At 37.7% G+C, this 24,935-nt stretch overlaps 1 protein-coding gene across 1 annotated transcript in view; it reads right to left on the reverse strand.

Moving 5' to 3' along the window:
• LOC145675707 (uncharacterized) overlaps window positions 1–24,935 on the reverse strand; it is a 65,947-nt gene that overhangs the window by 26,525 nt on the left and 14,487 nt on the right. Inside the window, exon 2 of the mRNA XM_081746322.1 lies at window positions 4,284–4,518. Coding sequence (XP_081602448.1) covers window positions 4,284–4,512 — 229 coding nt within the window. The 5' untranslated portion in view covers window positions 4,513–4,518. The remainder of the gene's footprint in view (window positions 1–4,283; window positions 4,519–24,935) is intronic.

Consider the following 24,935-nt stretch of genomic DNA (forward strand, 5'->3'; position numbering starts at 1 on the left):
AATCATATTCAATACATTACATTTCATTTTATGTGTTCACTTTACGGGCTGGTTTTACGTGCCGCACCCTGTATGTGTAAATTTCGCGAAGGCTCATCCTATTTTTTAAAACATAAAGATCGATGCAAATAGTAAACAAACATTCAAAAAAAAAAAAAAAAAAGGAAAGAAAGAAAGAAAGACGTCACTATTAGAATGCTATATGATGATGCTTAGCTCACTGTCAGCTACACCATTCATCATCATCTTAGTCTGTGGTATATACAGTCTTGTGCAAAAATTTTGACCGTCCTCCTTGCTTTAGAAGCCCATATACTGGGAACCATACATAGCAAATTGTAATCCTTTGCCTCTAAATGAACATTTCAATCGACCAAAAAAAGATTCACATTTCTTTGACGTAATTCCAACTGTAGGTAAGAGTATACGGCTTTTCAAAGAGAGATGGGCGGCCAGGATTTCTTGAATAGGGCTGTACATAGGGCTGGACGCAAGACAAATTGCAACAAATTGAACGAAAGATACATCGGTGGAGGCGGGAGAAGTCAAAATCGAAGACGGTTACCATAATTGATGAGGAATACATCAAATGACAAAAGACAACTCGAGATTTACCGTCAGTTTAAAATTCATCGGATGGGATTGTGATTATCGCTGGGTACGGTTACTAGGGGAAGTTAGAAACACAAAGTGGACAAAAACGTAAAAATAAAAGTTGCGTACTTCTTGGAATCCATCACGACGTCAATCTATGTGAAAGGCACCCCTCATTTGTACACAGCCACCAAAAACCAGGTTGAGATCCACACGGACAAAGCGTCCACGGATAACCTTGAACTTTACCATGACATGAAATAAGAAATGGAAATTACTGTTATTATCTTTCATTACATTCCTGTCAAAAGCCCTGGCTCCAGTCAAATGGTTTTCTGTTCATTTCGACTGTTAAAACGATGTCTAGATTATTACCTCACTAGCCAAAGGAAAATTTGTCAGGAGATTTCTCTGCTTCACGTAGTTCGCTGGAACGGAACTTGCGTTATTGGGCGATAGTCCATTATCTGGTGCTTTAAGAAAACAGAGGTAATGACGTCACAACGACTTTTCACAGGATTAGTACTTCGGAAATCTGTCGAAAAAAAAACGAAGAACCTTCTGTATACAAGACATTCTTAAGGGCCGCGATCCCGCGATGACTCAGTGGTAGAGCGTTCACCTCTGGTGCACGGGGTCCTTAGTTCGATCCCAGATCGCGCCAAGTGAGCTTTGTAGTGGACAACACCGTGTGCGAGGGTTTTCTCTGGGTTCTCCCATTTCCTTCCACTTTCTTTTTTTCACCATTTCATTCATTTCTCATCACCACCGTCTCCTTTAGCCTAGTCGGCATAACCGTGGAACGTAAAACTCAAAGATTTCATTTCATTTTCATTTACAATGCGTCCGTACGTCTTAATAGATCATTTTAGTCTAGCTGCATATTCACTAGTTTTCCATATTTTTAACCACAGTTATGTGGGGTGATTGGAAAGTTTTAAGATAATTGGCAACACTGCTCAGGAGGAGTAGATATAATCGCCCGTTAGCATGGAAGCGGTGGCTTGGTGTGGCCTTGAGACATGTTGAAACTAGAGACCTGCACGGGCAGAATTTTTCGGACCCAGCCCAATCCAGCCCGAATGTACCTAGGCCCGGCCCAGCCCGGGCCCGAAAAATTTTGGAGATTTTCGGCCCGGCCCGGCCTGATAAGTTTTTTTTAAATTCTTGGCCCAAGCCCGGCCCGGGCCCGATAAATTTGAAGTTTCATTTTGTAACATGTTTACCGGCACACTTCTTCAGCGTTTGCCATTATTCTAATTATCGTTTAACGAATGTCAATAATTATTAAAGAACTGCAATTAATCGGCCCAAGCCCGGCCCGATCTGAAGAGAAATCAGTGTCGGCCCGCCCAAGCCAGGCCCGGCCCAAAGAAATAACAGAGTTGGCCCGCCCAAGCCCGGCCCGTGCAGGTCTCTAGTTGAAACATGTACCGAAATATCTTTATTCAGTAGGGCGCACCGTTGCCACACTTTGTACAATTGTACCAAATTCAGCCCTTTGTGTCATTCATCGGCCCGTTGCTACCACGTTGGCATTTTCAACCCTTTTTGTGAAAAAGTTGGTACTATTCTACCCAATTCAGCACCATAGATACCACTGTGACTTAAAATTATTAATAATGTGTTTTAATGTATTTCAGGGAAAGTTCTAGGACGCTGGACCGGTTTTACATTTCTTTTTATAAATGTCAGTTTACTTACCTTATATTCTTCTTACAGTCTATTATCCTCCTTCGGTCTTGAAAAAGCGAGAATACGGTGTAATAATTTATATTTTAATGTTTTATTATAACGCATTGTTTACACACAAACTCGGAGATGATTGATTTATTGCTTGTTTTATTTATTTTTTCTTATATGACCATAATACTGTTTTGGTTTATTGGTCACTTTGAAATAGAGGCGCGTTTGGTTTCCCTACAATACATACCGAAGATAATAACTGTTTTCCCTTTTAACTTGCGGCCTCTGTTATACTTCCTACATGCGAAAAAAAAACAAAAAAAAAAAAAAAACATCTGCTCCACGGTTGTTCGGGGTCGTCCTATTTGGACGTTTTTGAAAAGAGCACTTTCTTGATTTGGACTCATGGAAGAGGGGGAGGGGGAGAATGTTCTAGAACGTTACCTCTTTTAGCTTCATGTTATTGAGTCATGTATTACACTGGTATAAAATAATGAATTCAGCCCTTTTTGTTTCAATTTGGTACTATTTTTCAGCCCACTCCAGACCAAGGACTGTGGCAACACTGGTAGGGCGTAGCAACCAGTTGAGTGCGGGCGTGTATGTATCTTGGCGGATTTTTAAGTGCGCAAAATGGATGAAAAATTGGAACAACGCGTTTGTGTGAAATTTTGTTTTAAAACTGGGAAATCTGCTTCGGAGACTTACAAACTCTTAAAAACAGCTTTTTGAAACAAATGTCTGAGCCGGTCAAACATGTTTATCTGGTTTTACAGATACAAAGATGGCCGCGAGTCAGTGGAGGATGACCCCCGGTCTGGCCGGCTTTCAACATTAAGAACTAACGCAAACATTGCGAAAGTTGGCGATTTGGTGCGCTCGAATAGTAGACTTATAATTAGGAAGATGGCTGAAGACGTTAATTTAAGTTTCTATGCGGATGAGTCAATTTTAACTGATGATTTGAACATGCGTCGAGTGTCCGCGAAATTCATTCCAAAAATGTTATCACACGAGGAGAAACAACACAGAATTGAATTGTCCCAAGAACTGTTTAATCGTGCCGAAACAGACTCAGATTTCTTGAATATTGTACTAACAGGTGATGAATCATGGGTTTATGGGTATGACCCAGAAACAAAAGCCCAATCTTCTCAGTGGAAGAGTCCAATCTTCTCAGTGGAAGATTTACCAAAACCAAAGAAAGCGCGACAAAGTCGGTTGAATGTGAAGACAATGTTGGTGATTTTTTTTTTTTCGATTCTAAGGCTATCGTGCATCATGAATTTGCCCCTACGGGGCAGACAGTCAACCAGGAATACTACGAAAGTGTCCTTCAGCATCTGCGCAAAAATGTGCGTCGGAAAAGGCCTGCCCTCTGGAAAGAAACGAATTGAATTCTCCGCCACGACAATGCACCAGCGCATTGTGTGCTCTCGATCCAGGAATTTTTGACCAAATTCAAGATTCCTGTGCTTCCGCAACCCCCGTATTCCCCAGATTTGGCCCCGGTCGACTTCTACCTCTTTCCTAGATTAAAATTATCATTGAAAGGGAAGAGATTTGACTGAAATGAGGACATTCAAGCAAATACGGAGTGTTTCACACCATCACGGAAAATAATTTTCAGGAACGCTTCCAGAAGTGGAAACACCGTTGGAATCGGTGTGTTCAGCAGGGGACTACTTTGAAGGAGATCCATCACAATAGCCTGTAAGTACTGCCATTTTTAAATTACACGCCCAGTCTTGAAACTTTCCAATCACGTCCCGTAGATAATAACAGGTCCGACCACTCCATCCCTATTTATTGGCTTAATACCTTGCCTTGGTATGTTAGAAAAATAAGCTGAAACCTGCACTGAAGAACAACACTCGCGAAAGTGAATTTCTGAGTTCTCATTTATCACTTCTGAGACTGAAAATTAAATGTGTACTACGCTACAACCTGTGAAATAAATAGCGTTTTATACACAGATCAATGAGAACGAGTAACTCACTTACCACAACAGGATTCGAGAGAAGACTCGGGTTCCAAGCGGATTGCTTTGAACACAGTTTCCACTCCTCCTGCCCAGTCGTTTTCTGGTCGAGCGTAAAACTCCGCATCTTTCGGCAGTTCTTCTGTTTCCGGTCTGCCAGGATAAAATTCAGTTTTCACCCTGTATTTGCTGCCTCTCTGACCTCTGGCAACTGAAGATGAAGATGCACTCAGCCGGTCTTGGCGTCTCATTTTTATCTATTTTAATGAAACATTGGGTTAAAAATATAAAGAATTTATCTCCAATAATAGTTTTTATGAAAGTAAAATAAAACACAAGTGGCAATGGATAGCTTCCATTTAGCTGAACATAATGCCATGAATTAATGCTAAATTCATCAGTAATTTTCAGGAAAACAGAGAAAAAACTTTTTTGTAAAGTTAAAAATGCGTGCTGTACTATAATTTCGCTACCGATTAAGATGAGACTGATCCTGACACATATCCTAACCATGGGCGGATTCAGGGGGGCGATCGCCCCCCAGAAGAGGAATCTTTCTTATTTTATATATACAAATAAAACCCCTCCCAAAGTTTGGAGCCCTTAAAAGTAGCAGTATGACAACCCACAGCCCCCCAGAAGTCGGTCCTGGATCCGCCCCTGATTCTAACCAAGCTGTCAAGTATGAGGGTGAATTGAAAAGCCCGTGGCCTGACTTACAAAATTAGAAAATATTCGGATAAGTTATCTTTTATTTTTCAACGTAATCCCCTTCGACCGAGATCAACTTATGGCATCCCTCCAGTAACGCTTCTATACCACTTTTAAAAAATGATTCCTCGAGCCATGTAAAATATTCCAGTACAGCACTTTTCACCTCTCCATCAGAAAAAAAATCAATGATCCCCATAAACTTTTTAAGGTTTCTAAACAAGTGAAAGTTCGAGGGGGCCAGATCAGGCGAATTGGGTGGGTGCGGCAATATTTCGAACCCACAGGAATGAACTTCGGCCATGGATGCAAAAAACGTGTGAACACATGCATTGTCCAGGTGAAACCACATCTTTCTTCGGAGCATTGCTGCATTTTAATTATAATTTCCTCACGGAAACGTCGCAGAAGGGTGTAGTAGTATTCAGAATTGACAGTCTTATCCTTTTCAGGAAATTAATTAGGATAATGCACCTAGCATCCCCCCAAAAATATGATGCCATAACTTTGTTTGCCGACAAACTGCAAACAGGAGATCCAGATCGTTTCCATTGCTTCGATTGCTGTTTTGATTCCGGTGTTGATGCTGTAGTCAAATCTCATCCACAGTCACAAATTTGCCAATAAACTTTTTTGTATCACTTCTAAACAGTTCCAAACAATTACGGAAAAGAATGGGTCGATTGCGTGTGTTCAACTGAAAGCAACTTTGGTACTCATCTTGCGGACACTTTAGAAAATCCTAATTTCGTTTACAATAATGTTTTGTGCTCGCTCATAGGAAATACCCGCAGTCTCAGTTATCTCTCGGATTTTGATTCTGCGGTGATTCAAAATCAGGTCACAAATTTTATATTTTCTGTAGTGGTCGATGTTGAAGGCCCCACTGCGAGGGGCATCTTCAATGCTATCTTTTCCATGCTTAAATTCAGCTACCAAACATTTTCACTATGGAATAGAAGAGAGCGGAGTTTCCTAGTGTCTCTACCATGTCCATATGAATTTCCTGTGGTGTTAAGCCCATTTTATATAGATACTTAATGTCAGCTCGATGCTAACTTTTCGCTATGTCACAAATTTCCGTCGCTTCCTTGACTTAACGCTTTATAAACTCCTCACCTGAAATAATAGTGCAATGAGATTTCACACAGCGACTACCAACGGGTATAGCTATCCAGCTAATGTATACAAACTTATTTTTTCTTTAACTCTGAAACTTATTCTTTTCTTTAACTATGTACATCACGCTAAGGTAACCCATACATCAATGAATAAATAACATCGACTTGAACAAAATGGCGTCCTTTAGGACAACTTCTTATGCGTAGTTTTTGAGAAAGTCGAAAAAAACAAATTTTTATAGCAATAAAATTTGTCTTTTGCTGCCAATAATTGACAAGTGTTTATTCTGCTGGAAAGAATGTTTCCCTATGTACTGTGCATGTGAAAGATATGCCGTCAAGTAGCAGGTAGAGTTCTCCATCTTCTCCAAACCTTGACACACACAAACTATCTGTCTCAACAGTGACAATTTGAAGTGGCCATGTCACTGTATATTGTCCTAAATTGAAACTAAATTTCCTGATTACACATACACTTCACTAGATATTATGATAGGCTAGACAACTTTTCAATGGGTGGTATGTTGTCAGCACATCGACTCCCATCGCCTTTATTTCTGACTCCTAAGACTGAAGTTTCTGCCGCGTACTTCAAGAAGTTGAAAAGGAAAAAAAAACTAATAAAAGAGCGATTAAAACAACACAAAGATGATGTGAGATTAGAAAGAGAAAGCAATGCCATTTTTAAACACGTGAGGGATACGGGGCATAATATTAGTTGGTGCGAGATTGAATTGTTAGCACAGGAACAAAGAACATAAAATTAAAAAAAAAAGTGGAAGGAGGCGATATTCATTAAGAAACAAAAAAACTATGTTATGAATTGGAATGCAGGGTTTAAAATGTACAGGAGGGCAAGTTCGTAAAACTTAATTTGTAGCTTATTTTTGTCGACTAGAGAGGGAAAGGGATTTATGTTCTTTAGTGTCACTTTTGTCAACTTCTATTATGATTGGCTGAGCCCGTCTTGACCAGCCAATCAGCGTTCAGAATTAGTTTCTAGGATCTTTTTATATTCATATGCAATTCCCTCTACGCAATATAAATACCATCTCAACTCGTTTTTGGCTAAGTATCGGATCTCGGACTGGCGCGGACTCAGCGGATGCGGCGTGACACAATCAACTTCATCTTCATCATCCTTCAAGAAGAGCAGCAGAACCTGAATATTGCCTCCTCTTTCCTAATTATACCTATCCTAACAAACCGACTCCTTATACATTTGAAATATTAATTAAAAAAAAAAAAAAAAAAACTTCAGATACACAGTGCCAACATAACATGCAGACTTGTTACACCACACACAAATATACTATAATTGCTTTGGATAAAATAGCTATAGCTAGACATCCTTCCTTCTCATCAAGAGTAGGAAAAAAAGACAGTACTTGGCTTGAGTTGACTTGACCTCTTGTTTGCTAGAGTGCTTGATGAAGTCAGTCTGTTCAGTTAGTTGCCAAAACTGTTACACATTTATTATTTTCAAATAAAGGTTGCTATCTTCAGTAATTTGTATTTCTAGTTTAGGTTACTCAAGTAGGTCTCCAAGTTTCTCATGATCAGAGTAAAATAGCAAAATGATGTGTCCTCACCAAAAGACGTGCATCAATAACAATTTTTCCTCCTCTGAGGTCAGCAACCTTTCGATTTGTTTGACGCAGCTGTTGTCTATCCATGAAAGTTTCCTTCCCTATATTTTGTATTATTTCGCCCGTGTATTCAAATCTCGGTCTTCCTCTGGGTATTTTTCTTTCTACTATTCTCTTCATAGCCAATACCACTCTCATATATCAAACCATCCTATTTGTTCTTTTGCAAATAGTCTTCAGTATATTTGTTTTTGCTCTGCCATTTCCAACATTTTTTATTCATTTTTTTAAAACTTATCCATCCGTCTAATTTTCATCTTTCTATAACATTATACCTTGAAGGCTTTCATTCCTCCTTTTTCTTCTTCTCCTAAGATTCATGTCCTACATTCATACAACGCAATACTTCACACACATGCTTTCATAACTTTTTTTTTCTATCGAAAGCCTTTTCCTTGAGCTCTTCTAGATTTTACATTTTGATTGCATCTACGAAGGTCCTCCAGAAAGCGAATAATGTTTTGGCATGGTTAAATAAAAGCAAAAGATATCAGCACAAAACTTTATTTACAAAGCCACAGGATGTTACTCTACTTTTCTATGTAATCGCCACAGTTGTCAAGACACTTGTTATAACGTGAGACTAGTTTTTCAATGGCGATGTTATACTCATCTGCCACCAAAGATTTGAACCAGGCTGTCACTGCTTGCTTGAGTTCCTCATCTCTGCGAACTGTTTTCCACCCAAAAATTCTTTAAGATTCAGGAATAAATAAAAAATCACTTGGTGCCAAGTCAGGGCTGTAAGCAGAATAACCAAAGATATGAGCAGCAGACCACTTTGGACGTTGAACTTCCTGTTGTGTCCGTGCTAATGCACGCTGGTCCTTCCTTGGTTAAACATAATGCACAATTTCCGCTATTCAGATGTTTCATCGTACTAATTTTAATGAAAATACACATCTTAAGTGGTAATTTCCAACTTCAGTGTTATTTCTAAAATATATTACACACGCAAAAAGCATTAAGAAAATCAACTGGACTTAACCATTTCGGAAAAATAATGGTGAACAATTAATTTTCTGCTTCACTCCTTAATTATAATAAATTAGTTAAATTTCTGGGATAACGTTACATACTTACGCTAAGCAGACGGTTGTTAATGAGTGAGTGATGATGGAATAATTAGTGAAATGAGAGAGTGGGAGAAAAAGAAAGACGGCCATTCACTTGGCATCCGTGGGTACAATGTTGTCTACGGCTACCATTTCTTTTATTTATATTATTGTCACAAGTGTGTTGCCTACACATTAGCATTATTTTGTCAGTGTAGACTGACTGCAAATGCTACCAGAGCATCCCAAATTCTATTTTTCATACTTCTAGGACTTTTTTCTTCTTCTACGAATAGGGAGGAAACTGGATAAATATTACCTTGTTGGAATCTGTGTTTCATAACATTTCCAACGATGCATCAGGACTCTATGATACTTAGGGGGGACACCAGGGCGCCTGACGTAGGAGTCTATACGATTTCGTTGAAATTCCTGGCGGGCTACAAAGATTAATTGAAGATTTGATATTTTGCCGACCATATTAATTCGTTGCAACAGGATGGACCAGTTTATATTTTCTGTTTTACGAAAATTTTACTACATCAAAAATTGAAAATTGAGTTATTATGTCATACTCGATATTTGACTGCGTCAATTTTTTTGCTAGTTCATTTATATTAATTTGTAGTGTTCTGTGTATATCACGTTACAGTAATTCGCGATTTATGTTAAATACTGATTAATTTGTCCTTCAGAAATCCCCTCCGCCTTAAAAAAAAAATGCACGTACGGACTATTTCTGTTGCGCTGATAGGGATGCATTCGAGTCGAGTCGAGTCGAGATTTAAGCCTGTCTCGACTCGTCTCGAGAAAATGTTGTCTCGACTCGTGTCTCGACTCGAAAATATGTTTCTGTCTCGACTCGTGTCTCGACTCGACAGTCTCTGTCTCGACTCGACTCGAATTCGAGTCGAGACGTCTCGAAATTCGAGTCGAGACAAAATGTACGAGTTAAAATATACGCACCATCAGCCAGACCATCATGACTACCTACCTAATTGTCAGTATGTCGACTTTTGGCATGGATAAAAACGGCGACACGTCTTGGCATACACGCAATGATCCTTGATAGGTCGCTGGAGAGAGCTGGCACCACATGTGCTCACTCAGGTCACCTAATTCCCGTAAATTCCGGGAAGGGGGGCGATGTGTTCTGACGTCACGTTCAATCACATCCCACAAGGGACATCACTCAAATGTCCGGCTCCAATTTCAATGAAACTTTTTTTGCTGATAGAAGGCATGTATGCATCATTACTTGTGATGACAAATTTTTGCCATGGTGCATGTTTTCTATTTTTTTAAATAACTTTTAAGAGTTGTGATGTGGTTATTAGAGATTACTACAGAAGTCCCTTACTACCCTTTGTAAACGGAGCGTTAATGAAGAAAAGTGAAGCAAAATCATGTGGATACATATAAGTCCTGGGGGGAAGTCGTATGGTAGATATGACCTTGATGGTAGCCATCTTGAAATCCGCCATTTTGAATTAAGGTCAAGTTTTCAAAATGGGAATAGGGTAATAACTAACTAACTCTATGGCCTATGGAACCCGGAGGTTCAATGCCGCGTTCACAAAAGCTCTCCACTGACTTCTATCCTTAGCTAACTGCATCCAGTTTCTACTCTGTATTCCAATCTCTGCGAGATCCATCTTAATATTGTCCTCCCATCTGCGCCTAGGTCTTCCTAATGGTCGTTTTCCGATATGATACATAATTTCGGGCTAGAATTTAATTAGAAAAATAATGGTGAGGTTAGTTTTAAGATACACCCATTTGGGGGAAAGTTAAAGGCATATGTTTTTACTTACTGTGTGCGTAAGTCCCTTCTTACTTTCGTCTCAAGACCTGTAAATCGATCGCAACGGCAGAGCCCGGTTTCGCACTAGTGTTTAGAATTCTTTAAACTCACTTGAGGCAATATTTGTGGATTATTGTATTGTATTTTGCCTTTAATTAAATTTGAACCCACTTCATGATCTTGTGTAAAGTATCACTAAAAGAGAATTTATGTTTTTATGGAGAACGTAAGCATGGCAATTATAAAAGGTGAGTAAGGTGCGTATGTATTTATAAGAAAGTTTATTTTACGAGTCTTTTGTGGTTCCGCCAACCTATTCTTTAGTTGTTATTTTTTTAAAAATACTCATATCTCATAAATAAAAGAGCTATTATAAAATCTCTTACCACTATTCTTTAATACTTATAAAATTTTATTTATTGTAAAAGCACTGGCGAGATATTTCTTATCGCCCACTAAAATTATGGTGGAGCTCCTTCGTGGCTAACGGTTAGCATACTTGCCTTTGGCGTGGGAAACCTGGGCTTGATTCCCGGTGGGCGTTCATGTGATTCGGATTCCACGTTAATCAGTAGGTCCACGTCTTACATAGCCTCGCTGCTGAACGGGACGTTAAATTCAGAATCAATTCAACTCAAAATTATGGTTTTGACTTTATTATGATGTTATTAGTTTAAACGCCCAACTGCCCAGTAATTATAAACATTGACTACATTATAAAATTGTAATTTGTGACGACTAAAATATCAAAAATTAAAGATTATTCTTTGGGTTTTGGAACATTTTGAAAAACGTGAAAAACTGGTACTGTACCGATACAACACACCTTTTGGATTTGTCATAACATGTCTTACATAGCTTTGGTTCGATTCTCAACACGGACTGCAACTACCCGTTAAATTGTGCATTCGAAAGGCACTCTTTGTTAAACCTCGCTTATCACCGCTCATCTTAATAATATATATAACTTCACAGCGAAGCAAATGTTGCATTTCTCTCTCTCATCCTAACACAAAACAAAACTAACCACAGCTGTGACACGAAGGAGCTATTTCGAAAAGAAACAAGCTGTGCTTCATAGAGATGTGTACCAAATGATAGAAGTATAACGTATTGTTTTCTTTCCTGTTTATTGATATCACTTGGTGTTCTTAATGAGTTTACTCACTAGTTTAGAAAGAGTATATATGGAATTTGGACATATGTTGTACGTATTCTCCTGAGAAATTGATGAGACCAGAAAAATTATAAGGACAGATGGAATAGGTTTAAGCGCATCTACGTGACTTTATCAAATATTTATTCTCCATAATGTTACCACGCGGAAAACTTGGTATAGGCCTACTTTTATCTTTGCCTCCCTGTTAGCTGTTTCGTATCATATATATCGGATGGTTTTGATATTTCTTCTGATCATTAAAACAACAATGGTACCTGTGTGCGTGCAGAAATGCAAAAGCACAAGGTAACTTCCTATTTGTTTTGGAAACAACAAACCCATTTCACGTGTGCGAGAGAAATTGAGCACAGCGAGATCGGGTGTTTACTCACGGTCAGTTCGCAGCAGGAGTCCATGGTAAAAGATTTGGCTATCTCGAAAACACTCGCAAAACCTTACAAATACAAAAGACTGCGCTTCAAAGAAAGTTTAGACACAGATGTTTCAATTTTCTTTTAGCATCTTTCTTCAGCAAAAGAGTCGGTTCATTGTATTCGAAAAAGGGAAGGGAGAAAGGGTGAATTTATATTTTATGGGGGGGGTATCATTGTAAGTAGTATAAACAATACATACCGCTTCCGACTCGACCCTCATCCTACCTCAAGTTGTAAAGTAGAAACTACTAGAAAGGGACAGAAGTATTCAACATGACTGCGACTTGAGTTTCAGTTCACAATACTAAAACCAGTGAGCAAGTAAACAGTCTTTTGTAGGATCGTGTTTTAATTCTTGAATTTATTTTTGAACATTTCTGTGAATTCAACAACAGAACGCAGTAGAAATACGGACTAGTTTTTACTTCAACCATTACTTTCGCTCCAACCCAGGGATGCCACATTTATGATTTCGTACTAGATTTAGTGATTTTACTATTGAACTAGTGATCTAGTACGTACTTTGGGTAAATAGGCACATTCTAGTGATTTTTTTGCATTTTTTTTTCTGATGCAGACAAATGACAAGGAAATGGTTCTTAAAATAAAAGGAAGAAGTATATTGCAGTTCAAAACAAATGTAGAAACTTTATTTTTTTTCTCTCTGACTGAGTGAAACCCCTGCTGTGTAACGACCTTAGGTAAACAACGGCTATCTTTGGTCCGCTACCTCCTTTTGTTAGCCGACATGAGACGGGTTACTTTTTTTCTGGAAAAAAGTGAAGAAATAATTATCCAGTACATTTACGTTTTGTCAGGCACACAGGCGCAGTCTGTACTTGTTTCCTAACGAATTTTAGCAACATAACATAAATGAAGCATATGTACCAGAAAATAGAGGCAGTACAAACGGAAATTTTCATCTGTGACACATTTGATGAGAAATATAGTTAGAAGTCACGTGCAAGCACTCTAAACATGTCCTATCCTGTAATTCTATTCGTATGTTTATGTAGGTGAGACTGAGAAATCAAGAAACAATAATAACTGGTTTTCTTCCAGGGGGAAAATCTAAATGTGAAGGGGTGTTACACTGGGACTTTAATTGCGTCCTTTGTACAAGATTAACAAGTAATAGCAATTTTTTAATTTATTTTAGTTCTTGGGGAGAGGAAGATGGAAGCGAACCCTCGTAAGGACCTCTGCAAGGAAACATGAATACTATCCGCCACTGTTTGTTACATTACACAAAATAGTTATATATATATATATATATATATATATATATATATATATTGAGTTTTAGTCAGGGTTTTCATTCTCCAGGAGAGGGGGGGATAGTAATACCTGACGAACATTTTCTATTCTCAGAATGTTGCAATGATAGCATTTCCTCCATTATAACTTGGCCAAGCTAGTTGCATTATATGTAAGGATTAAGTTAGCCTAAAAAGCTTAAATTTCTATGGCTGTTTTACTCTGTACCCATGTTTCTCATTTTCGGTCTACGGGACTCTGTGTCCGGAAATTTTCGATGGCTTCCAAGTCGGAAAATAAGTGTATCAAAGGCATATATATTATATCTATGGTTATATGAGGCATGGATCTACAGTTTAAAGTGGAATACCGGTAACAACTTCATGAGCTTCCACCGTAAATCGAACCAGAGTCTCCCGCGATCAAGGCGTATGTGTTAACCATACAGCCACGAGGAAATTCACATAAGCACACACACATATATATTGTTGAGTTGATTTTGACTTTACCGTCTCTCTCAGCAGCGAGGATATATGAAATGTAGACCTACTGATTAACGTGGAATCCGAAATACATGAGCTCGCGCCGGGAATTGAACCCGAGTCTTCCACGACAAAGACGCGTACACTAGCCACGGAGTTCACACACACACACAGAATCAGAGTCCTCACACACCAAGAGTGAGAGCTGTGCCACTGAGTCACAGCAGCCACGCGGCTAGGTCGAGTCCACTTTATGTTCATAGTTTCTTAGTACATAAATGTTACGATTATGATATAGATTTTCCTTAATGAGCTGCATAAAAACAAAAGCTTTCGAAATGCATTAAACAATTAGCTCGATTTGAGTGTGAACTTCAAGTTATATCAGAGTGTAAATACGGATACGCACCAAAGCTCGAAAACTTAATACACTATTTCTCCTATATAGTCAGCATGTATCAAGCAATCGTTCAGCTTTCATTTGAGAGGATGGAAATCGAAGGCCCCTGAACAACTATGTTACTAATGTGCGGAATGTATTTATCTTACAGTAAACTGCTTTGATGCCAAGTGGCCTAACTCCAAAATTGAAATTTTCCAGGAGTGAAAGTTGAAGTTCAATATCTCATGAACAATCCATATTTCTTTTATGTTGGGAACCAAAACCATAATTACTGTATGTAGTTCATTGTTTTATAACTTAGTGTTTACAAAAATCCTTTTAAAAAATACCTATTCATAGAAGTGAATGGTACTTATCTGTACTAGTTCTTGGCATCCAAGCAGTCCATTTATTGTAATACTAGCCTAATATACCCATTCTTCGCATGGGGGCTGTATTTGGAAGTCAACACCTGTGGAAGTATCACCATTCATTTCAGTGACCGCGAAAACTATGGATTTGACACTAGTATCAATCAATATGGGCTATTTATACATGTCTCGGTATTCCTCACCCGCTGACACCCGGCCCGCATACAGTAGTAGCTGAATTTGCAAGTCATCGCTGATGGAAGTGTCACCATTGATCTCAGCGACCGTGAAAACTATGGATTTGACACTAATGTCGATCAATTTGGATTACTTTTACTACATGTCTCGCTAAACGTCCCCCTGAGACCCCCTGGTTCCAATTTTGACAAAAACGCTTCGCCTTAGACTGGGACCTGGACCAAGGTATCCGTGACCAAAATTTGGTAACTCTCGGTCAACTTGTCTGGTCCCCAGGTCGGTCCCAGTAAGCGTCCCCCCCGAGACCCCCTGGTTCGAAATTTAAAAAAAAAACGCTTCGTCTTGATCTGGGGCCTGGACCAAGGTACCCGTGACCAAATTTTGGGAACTCTCGGTCCACTCGTCTGGTCCCCAGGTTGCACACAAACAGACAGACAAACACACAAACAAACTTTATTTTATTTATATTAGATAAGACATACTATGTAAAATAGTCTCGTATCATAATATGTGATGTACAACAAATGTTACATTATATATTATCCGTAGTTCTTGATATGCTGCAACATATTAAAGCCTCAAAATAGTTGGGCAAGCGAATAATCCAGAAGTTACGTAACCCTATTGCGTTCATGGGAACAAAAACACAATAATTATAACTATGCTAAATTACTATAGACTACCAACTGCTCATTCAGAGAATTTATGAAGTTCACCTTATCGCAATAGTTTTATACAAACTAGATTTAGACTACGGATAATAGTTTTATACAAACTAGATAATCAATTATTATTATTATCATTATATTTGCAGTACAACCAAATATAACGACATTAACTATTAGTTCTAATTAACTGAATTGAGCTGAAAATTAAATCTTGATCTTTAAGGATTAACTATTAATTTTATGCGTTCTGTACCTTTCTGAAGGAATAAAAGCTGGAATTGGTTTCAAGGCTGTTTCTGAGTGAATACTTCCTTCAAAATAATATTAAAAATTATAGAAAGATTTTCGAGACATTCGAGTCGAGTCGAGATTTTTAAGAGCCGTCTCGACTCGACTCGTGTCTCGACTCGAAAATTCGAGTCGAGAAATACGTTTGTCTCGACTCGTCTCGAATTTTACAAAGTGTGTCTCGACTCGAATCTCGACTCGAATTCGAGTCGAGTCGAGTCGAGATTCGAGACATGTCTCGACTCGAGCGCATCCCTATGCGCTGATTTCTTCCATGTATTAAAATATTAATGGAATTATGTGTATTATTGGAATTGCTTGTTGAAATATGGAGCATATATCTATCTGACTATCTACATTGTTTCATCTGTATATTAAAATGCTAAGTCTATATGTTTGTCTCCAATCCTTTCGACAATAAGATCTCGAAATTCATAATTGCTAGAAATGTGCCGTTTTCACTGGACCATTCCAAATTTTGTGTAGATTATAAATTTCTAATTTAATATTTAAAAAAAACATGGTCGTTATTTCTTTACGTTCCAACACCACATAATTCTATACAGGGCTTGTATATATCTCTCAGGCGTTTGTTTCATGGGTAAATGATACTGAAAAACGAAGGATAACCATTTCTCGAGTCTAAGATGAATCTTTATTGTTTGTAGTGTTTTGCCCTATAAACACCATAGGCCTTATGCAGAATCGTTCTGACGCTTGATTAGTGCCATACTAAAGAGTTCGAGTAACATATGTTTCCTGCAGTAGTCAGGCCTTTAGTATGACGCTAATCATACGCAGTGTTGGGTAAGTTACTTGTAAAAATGTAACACGTTACGCGTTGGTAACGCTTTACTTGCCCCAAAAAAGTAACTGTTACTTTACTTCGAAAGTAACGCGTTACTTTTAGGTCCGAAACTTTAAAAATGTGAAAAAAATTATGACTTCAATTTTCCGTACTACTATTACTACCGCTATTATTATTATTATTATTATTATTATTATTATTATTATTATTATTATTATTATTATTATTATTATTATTATTATTATTAATTATAATAACACTGTATATAAAAAGCAAGGTAGGCGGTTTGTTTTTGAATACTAAAAAGACAGTTGATTGCCAACCTCTGTAGTCGTGAAGTCTAGGAGTCAAGGACATTGTTCACGAGCTTCTGAATTTGGGTTGAGGGTCTAGGTTGAGTATTCGGGCTCGAGCCAAACATTGTTAAAAGTTATAGGGCACTGGCCAAATATCTTCAAAACTGCTCGGCCCGGGTTTAGAACTGTCAACGACTCGAGCAGCTCGGCTCACAGCTCATTCACTATCGACCAGAACCGAGAAGTAAGCCGAGCCAACAGCTCACCCAACCGACTCGGCTAGAGCCCTCGGCTCATTGAGCCGAACCGAGCAAATGGCTCATCCCTACCAAGGCGAGCCAGCCCGAGGCATTTTCTCAGTTGAGCCGAGCCGAGCTGAGCTTGTTATAAAAAAATCTCTTGTGGTCTCTTTATCGAGACGAGACGAGATGCAAGTAGTGTCCCATCTCGTGAGCAACACTAAATGTATTCCATATTACTGTTTAGCTTACATTTCTCATGGCTTTCGTTTTCCAGTGTAATCAGGCCATGATTTCAAGACGACTTAAAACGAACGAGCCTTTATCAAACTCGACTGGACTCGAAACTCGACGCAAAAAAACTGAATCGGCTCGGAATTCGACTCGAGGATATTACCCTTGACTTGACTCGAAACTCGACTTGAATTCGAGTCGAGTCGAATTTAACTTGACTCGTGCTCATCCCTATGCGTTAGAAAAAATGATTGCTTATAATTATTCTGCTAAACTAATTATATAATAATAACAATGTTGTTATGTAAAATTAAAAATAAAGAATATAGAGAAACATTACACTACTCTATAATCAACGCGACTCTAGGATAAGCAAACTGATCTGAAAGAACTCCAATATTACATATCATCAGCAAACTATTTTCTAATAATAAAGTAGGTCTGCTCATCAAAACAGTTTATTCATATTAAACCCTCCTGTAAATCGTTAATTATGGCACCCTAGTTGTTGATAAATATTTTCCGCCGGGGCACTTCAGACACTTTACTTTTAAATTCTGTCCACCATCATTCTCAGCTCTTAAGAAAAAAGTATTCTTTCAAATGTTCGAACAGTAAAATATTTTCGTTTTCCATCTTTATAAAAACACCAATTAAAGTAAAATAGACTACCGGTATCATTGCACTCCTAGTTCACTCACTGAATGCATTGATTTTGAGCTGTCAAAATCTACGACAAAATCTTCCAGGTGCTTGCACTCAGTACACGTGATTTCCCAAAGGCTGTCCTCATCTTCAAAAAACAGCAAGTGGCACTACAAATTTATCTGTTTCTCTGTGTGTCTGTGACTGTCGGTCACTGACATACGTAATTCATGCTCAATTGTTTCATTCTGGGAAATTCGCTTACAGGAAAGAAACATTTGTTTCCGAAAAAAAAATATACATACATTGTAGTTACTCATCCGAAATGTAACGCGAAAAAAGTAACGCAAACTAGGTACGTTACTTAAAAATTTGTAACGCGTTACCGTTACCGTTACTTTGGGAAAAATGTAACGCGTTACTAGGAAACGTTATTTAAAAAGTAACGCGTTACTTGGGTTACGTTACTTCCCAGCACTGATCCTACGTCAAAACAACTCTGCATAAGACGGCATATATCACTGACATTATAATTAATTGTGTGTAATGCATTTCCTTATTACATACTGCATGCAAAAAGAAAGAAAACACTGATCATACATGAATTTGAAACTCCAACCGGAAGTAGGATCAAATCTTGCAAACGGTGCGAAATATTGAAAAATGTTTCCCCTTTAACGGTATCCCTCGCCGATTTTCATGAAAACGTCTTTCACTTGTGTCTGTAAAGGGACATGTGCATATGTTGTGAGGAATGACAAGGAGATTCATGCTCATATGTGAATGATGCGCTGTGTAGAGAGCGCAGGTTCAGCTAGTCTACATATTAAAATAATAGTTACATATTTGTTATTTTAGTATTTTAGTATATTCAACATTTTATGTAATCTGAGATTGTATTGTTACAAAAATTTGAGTCAAACTTTAATATTAATAACAAATAAAAAAGAGAAATTTTTCATTCCACATTTGCTGTTTCGCAACCCAATTTGTTATTGTTTGCATAGTTGTTATTAATAAATCTTCCAGTAAATATCATTTCTAGGGTTTTTGGTTGCTATTAAGTTTTCCCCTGTGATAGTCGGACTTTGAATATTCTAATATACAGTGGCTCAATAAAGAAGCCGGACATATACATACTTACACATTGCAAGAAAGAATAAACATTCCAAGAGTATGCTTGAGAGAACAAAAATATATATATATATATATATATTTTAATTACTCTATATTATTTACTTCTGAAAAATAGAAACATCAATGACAAAACTCAATTTGATGACTATAAAAAACACCAGAAGTGAAAACATGGCGTAAATCCATGTCAAAAAAGAACTCGGACACTTTATTTCTAACAAAATTTTAGACTGTTATTAGATATTTTTAATATTTTGTTGTCAATCCTTTGTTTTTCACGATCGCTTTCAATATTTCTGGCATGAATTTTACACGTTTTTTGCAGAAGGAAGGATCACCTTTTGCCCATTCATTCTGAAGTGCTGATTCAAAGTTTTCCTTTGTTTTAATAGTATGATATTTTAACTGTTTTTCCAAATCAGCCCACAAGTGCTCAATAACGTTAATATCAGGAGAATGCGGAGGTGTTTCCAACACATGCGGACAATTATGCAGGAGCTACAAGCGCACATTGAGTGCGTTGTGCTTGGGATCGTTATCCTGGTAGTATTGGAAGTTCTTTCCTATTCCCAATGTTTCAGCACTTTGTACCAAATTTTGCTTCAGAATGTTTAAATACTTTTCAGAATGTTTGGTCCATAATTCCATCGATTATACAAGTTTATGCCTGATCAGCACCAGACATACAGCTGCAAACCATTACCGAACCATTTCCATGTTTCACAGTGGATCGTAGATTACGCTCTCGGAGTTCTTCATTAGGTTTTCGCCAGATATAACATTGACCATCTGAGCTGAACAAATTAAATTTGCTTTCGTTCGCGAATAACACAGTGCTCCTAAATGAAGTACGGGACAAGAATAAACGACCACAAATGCCATTAAAACTAATGGCGTTTTTGGTCGTTTATTCTTGTCCCGTACTTTATTTTTCTAAATTTTTGCAAAACAAACTCTGTTTTGTCTATTGCACTTGCTCACAAACGGTTTTCTACGGGCTACTCTTCATATAAATTGCTTCTTCTTAAAACCAATCTTATTGTTTCGGGATGCGCACTTTTATTAGGATGTTCTCATACCTCTTTGGCCAGCTTAGGACCTTATCTTGGAGTTTTTATTAACCTATAGTACAATCCATCGCTAATCTGACTTTGAAAACACTCTAGATCTACTTTCCACTCTAGGTTTATTTTCCAGTGATTTTGTTGATTTAAAACGTCTAATAATGTCATGAACTTTGGGGTTGAGTTGAGTTGATTTTAGTTTAGCGTCCCTTTCAGCAGCGAGGCTATATGAGACGTGGACCTACTGATTAACGCGGAATCCGAACCACATGACTCCCGCCGGGAATCGAACCCGGGTCTCCCACGCCAAAGGCGCGCACGCTAACCACTTAGCCACGAGGGAGCTCTCATGAACTTTGGAGTCTGACCTATTTACTATTTCCACAGTATCACGAACTGATTTTTAATCTGTATAATATTTTAAAATAGGTTTTCTTACTGCTAAAGAAATTTGCCCACGTTGACTCCCCATTTTAAATTTTAAACATACAGTTTTACCTAGGTACAAACAGTGCGGCTTCAACTCATTTCACTTGGACATCTAAAACTGTCAAGTAGACAAACTCTTGGAAATTCCCCTATTAAGCCTAAAAAGAAAGAGAGTGGTGTTACCTGTCCGAGTTCTTTTTTGGCAGGATTTTAGCTGTATTTTCACTTTTTTTGTATTCTTTATAGTCATGAAATTGAGATTTGTTAATGATGTTTCTATTTTCCATAACTAAATTATATAGAGTAATTGAAATATATATATTTTGCTCTCTGAAGCATACTCTTGGAATGTCTATTCTCTTTTGGAATGTGTGAATCTGTATATGTCCGACTTCTTTATTGAGCCACTGTATATGTTCTAACTGTTCTTATGAAATTATGAAAACTGGATGTCCTTCGTATAGCTTTCCACGCTATAGTACTGAGGAATTTTATCGGCGAATTCTTCCACTTCCTACGGAAACGTGGATAATAGGGTCTAATACAAGGACGTTATAAATAGAGGATCTGCTCATATGTATCTTCATCCTATTAAATCAATGAAGCCAAAAATCAACCGAGCATCGGCACGCCTGATTGGCTACTCTCATTTCTGCCATCGTCTGATTGGCTACTTTCGTTTCCGCCATGATTTTTGGCTCAAAATATTGCGATCCTATTGGGCGGAGTGGGCAGAGTAGGGGTAACGAAACTGTGACATATGGCTTCAAGATTTTGTTGTAAGAGCAAATCCTCTATTTTATAAGATCCTTGGTCTAATAATATTTTTCATTTTGGCATCAAAAATTTAAGAAAATTCTTCGGAGGTCCAGTGGCACCGTGAAGGAATTTATAGAATCAACTCAACAATCCACTTCTCTTCAAATATTCAGGAGTCTAACCCATAGAGTCCACTTCTTAAAACCGGATCGGCTTATAAAGAGGATCAAGGTAAGAAAATCGAGATGTGTGACCAACAGTTGGCACTCCTGTGCAGAGCCGTAGCTAGAGATGTAGGCCAGATCTCGGCGCCTCCCTGCACTCACCGTACCAAACTTTTGCCTCCTTCCTTTTTTCAGGCTGCTTGGGCAAACCGTTGCAACAGATGAAAACGATCATTATGTATACTTTTACAAGTAAGAGCTGTTTTCAAATGGACATTTACAACTAATTACGTTTCATTCTATCGATAAGAAATAAAATTTCAATATATTAGAAACTGTACTTTTAAAAGGTGACAGCATTAATTTCTAGTAATAATTGTAAATTTCTATAATTTTATTCTGTATATGACCACACAAATAGCATTTTAATTTCTATTTGTTTAATATACCAACAATTAAACAGGTTGAATTTGTTAATGATAGACTTTCTTTTATTACTCTTAAGGCTCTGTAATGTGATATTATTGTTTTAAATGTACATGCCCCAACAAAAGATAAGAATGATGATATAAAAGAGAATTTTTACGAATCATATGAAAATTCTATTATGGGATTTCAATGCAAAGGTAGGACGCGAGGGTATTTTCAAACTGATTGTAAGGAATGAAAGTCTGCATAACGGAGTTAGACTCGCGAACTTTGCAACATTCAAAAAACTAATCGTGAAGAGTACAAAATTCCTACATCTTCTTCATAAATACACATGGACCTCGCCAGATGGAAAAACAATCAAATTGATCACGTTTTTGTAGCTAGAAGAAAACAGTCTAGCATAATTCATCTTCGGTCGTTCAGAGGATCTGACTGACACTGATCATTACCTGGTAGCAGCGATAATAGGAAGAGAGATTATCGTTGAATAAAGGGAATGTTCAACATCTAAAAACGATGAGGTTTAGTTTAAAGAAATTAGAGAAGAGTCAGGCTAGAGGGGAAGATTCCACGAGATTGAAGTGTGGAATAGATTCTCGATTTCAGAAGGTTTTTGAGAGCACTAGCGTTAGAGGATACTTGGGTTCAAATTAAGGGTAGCATTAAAATTTTAGCAAGAGAAAAATGGGGCACGCGGAAATACATAGGAATAAACCATGGTTTGACCAGAAACACATCAAACTAGCGGAGAAGGAAAACAGGCGAAACTGTGTTGGCTACAAAATCCGAACGACATAACTACACAAACTTTCGCTGACATCAGATAGGAAACTTCCGAAATGTACAGCACAAAGAAACGTGATTTTCGAAAGCTAAAGTTAAGGAACTTGAAGATAATAGTAAAAAACAAATATTCGAGACATAAGGGCATCAACGAATTTAAGAAAGGTATCAACCTCGCGCGTATAATTTAAAAACAGATGATGGAACAATTCTCACTGATACAGATAGCAACTTGAATAGAAAGAAATATTTATTTGATGATTTTCCAAAAACGAGCCAAAAACTAATGTTCGTGGGGAAAGGGAAATGCACACAGCAGAACCATATTCCAGAGCCTAACCGAACAAAAGTAGAAATCGCTATAAAGAAATTAAAGGAACACAAATCTCCGGGTGTACACGAAATTACGCTAAGTTAATTTTAGCTGGAGGGAAAAATTGTGGAACAAGATACATAAACTCATTCTCCTTACCTGGAACAAGGATGAATTGCCACAAGGGTGCAGCTATGAATTTTACTTACTCTCTTTCCAGCCTTAGAACAAAGTAGACATAAACAAAGCGAAATGTATTACTCCGCGCCTCACACGTGCTTCGGCAGCGAGAGACGTGAACAGCAAGATCGTCTGCTTACTTACTATCGTCGAATAATTTCCAAAGTGTACGGCTACAATTGGTTGGTAAATAATTAACGCACTGACACTATGTTGGAAATATGTATTTTCTTAAATCCTTAAACGAGCTGACCGCTGTTCCTGTCTCCTCTTTTGTGTTTTATAACACGAGACGAAAATGGACTATTGTTACACATCGTCGCCATGGAACTCTACATTCTGCTATGATTTTAAATGGGTGGAGTAGGCGCGCGAACGCATACACATGCGCAGTAAATACTATATGTCCAAATACGCGTGAGGTTGAAATAAAGCTACATCTGTTGTTAAATATTATATATATTGCGTTTATTATCACAAAATGCAGGATACATTTAGATATCTTTATTTGAAATTATTATTTTAGTAGGGATTATATTGTGGTAGGATACTAGTGCAGTGAGTCCAACAACCAATCACTGATCATCGACCCATTGGTAGTCAGGTGGGTTTGTTTACATCTACTTTTTTCTAAGGCTGGAAAGAGAGTACAAGAGTGGAATGAATGAATTACTGTTCCAATTCATAAGGCGACTAAGCAGATTGTAATAATTATCGAGGCTTCTTTCAACATCATATAAAATCCTCTCAAACATTCTATAGGAAGATTGATCCTATACGCAGATGAAATTATTGCAGATTATCAGTGTGGATTTAGACGAAATCAATCAACTATGGACCAGATATCTACTATTTGACAAATACTCGAAAAGAAATTAGAATACAATATCCCGGTACATCATCAGTTATTGATTTTAAAATGGCTTACGATTCTATTACGAGAGAGGCATTGTACAACATTTTTGCAAAATTTGGACTATCGAAAAAGGTAGTTAGAGTAATTAAGATATGTTTAAATAAATCTTAAAGTAAAGTCCGAGTAGGACAATTCTTGTCCATGAGCCTTCCACGCCGAAAATGGCCTGAAACAAGGAGATGCGTTGTCGACATTATTATTCAACTTTATTCTCTAGTATGCTATAAGAAAAATTAAAGATAGGAACCAGGGCCTAGAGCTAAAAGGTATTCACCACGTTATGGCGTATGCCCATGATATAAATCTGATAGAAGATGACTGGAGAACAATAGAAAGAAATGCAGAGGCCTTATCAAACGCTTGCAGGTTTAGAAGTAAATGCAGAAAAAGAAACTAAATACATGGAAGTTCGCTGGAATTATAATATTGCAAATTATGGGTGCGTCAAAGTATCAAATAATACATTCGATAAAGTGGATACTTTTAGGTGTCTATAATCAATACTAACAGACTAAAATCATACCCATGAAGAAATTTAATGTTGGCTGAAAGCTGGAAATTCGTGTTATTATTCAGTTCAAAATCTCTTCTCATCGCGAATTATGTCGAGGAATTTGTATCTTAAAATATTTACAATGATAATCATGTCTGCCGTTCTGTATGGTTGAGAAACATGGTCGCTTACGCGGAAGGAAG

The sequence above is a fragment of the Thermobia domestica genome, chromosome 18 (assembly GCF_964235325.1).
Source record: "Thermobia domestica chromosome 18, izTheDome1.hap1.1, whole genome shotgun sequence".
NCBI lineage: Eukaryota > Metazoa > Arthropoda > Insecta > Zygentoma > Lepismatidae > Thermobia > Thermobia domestica.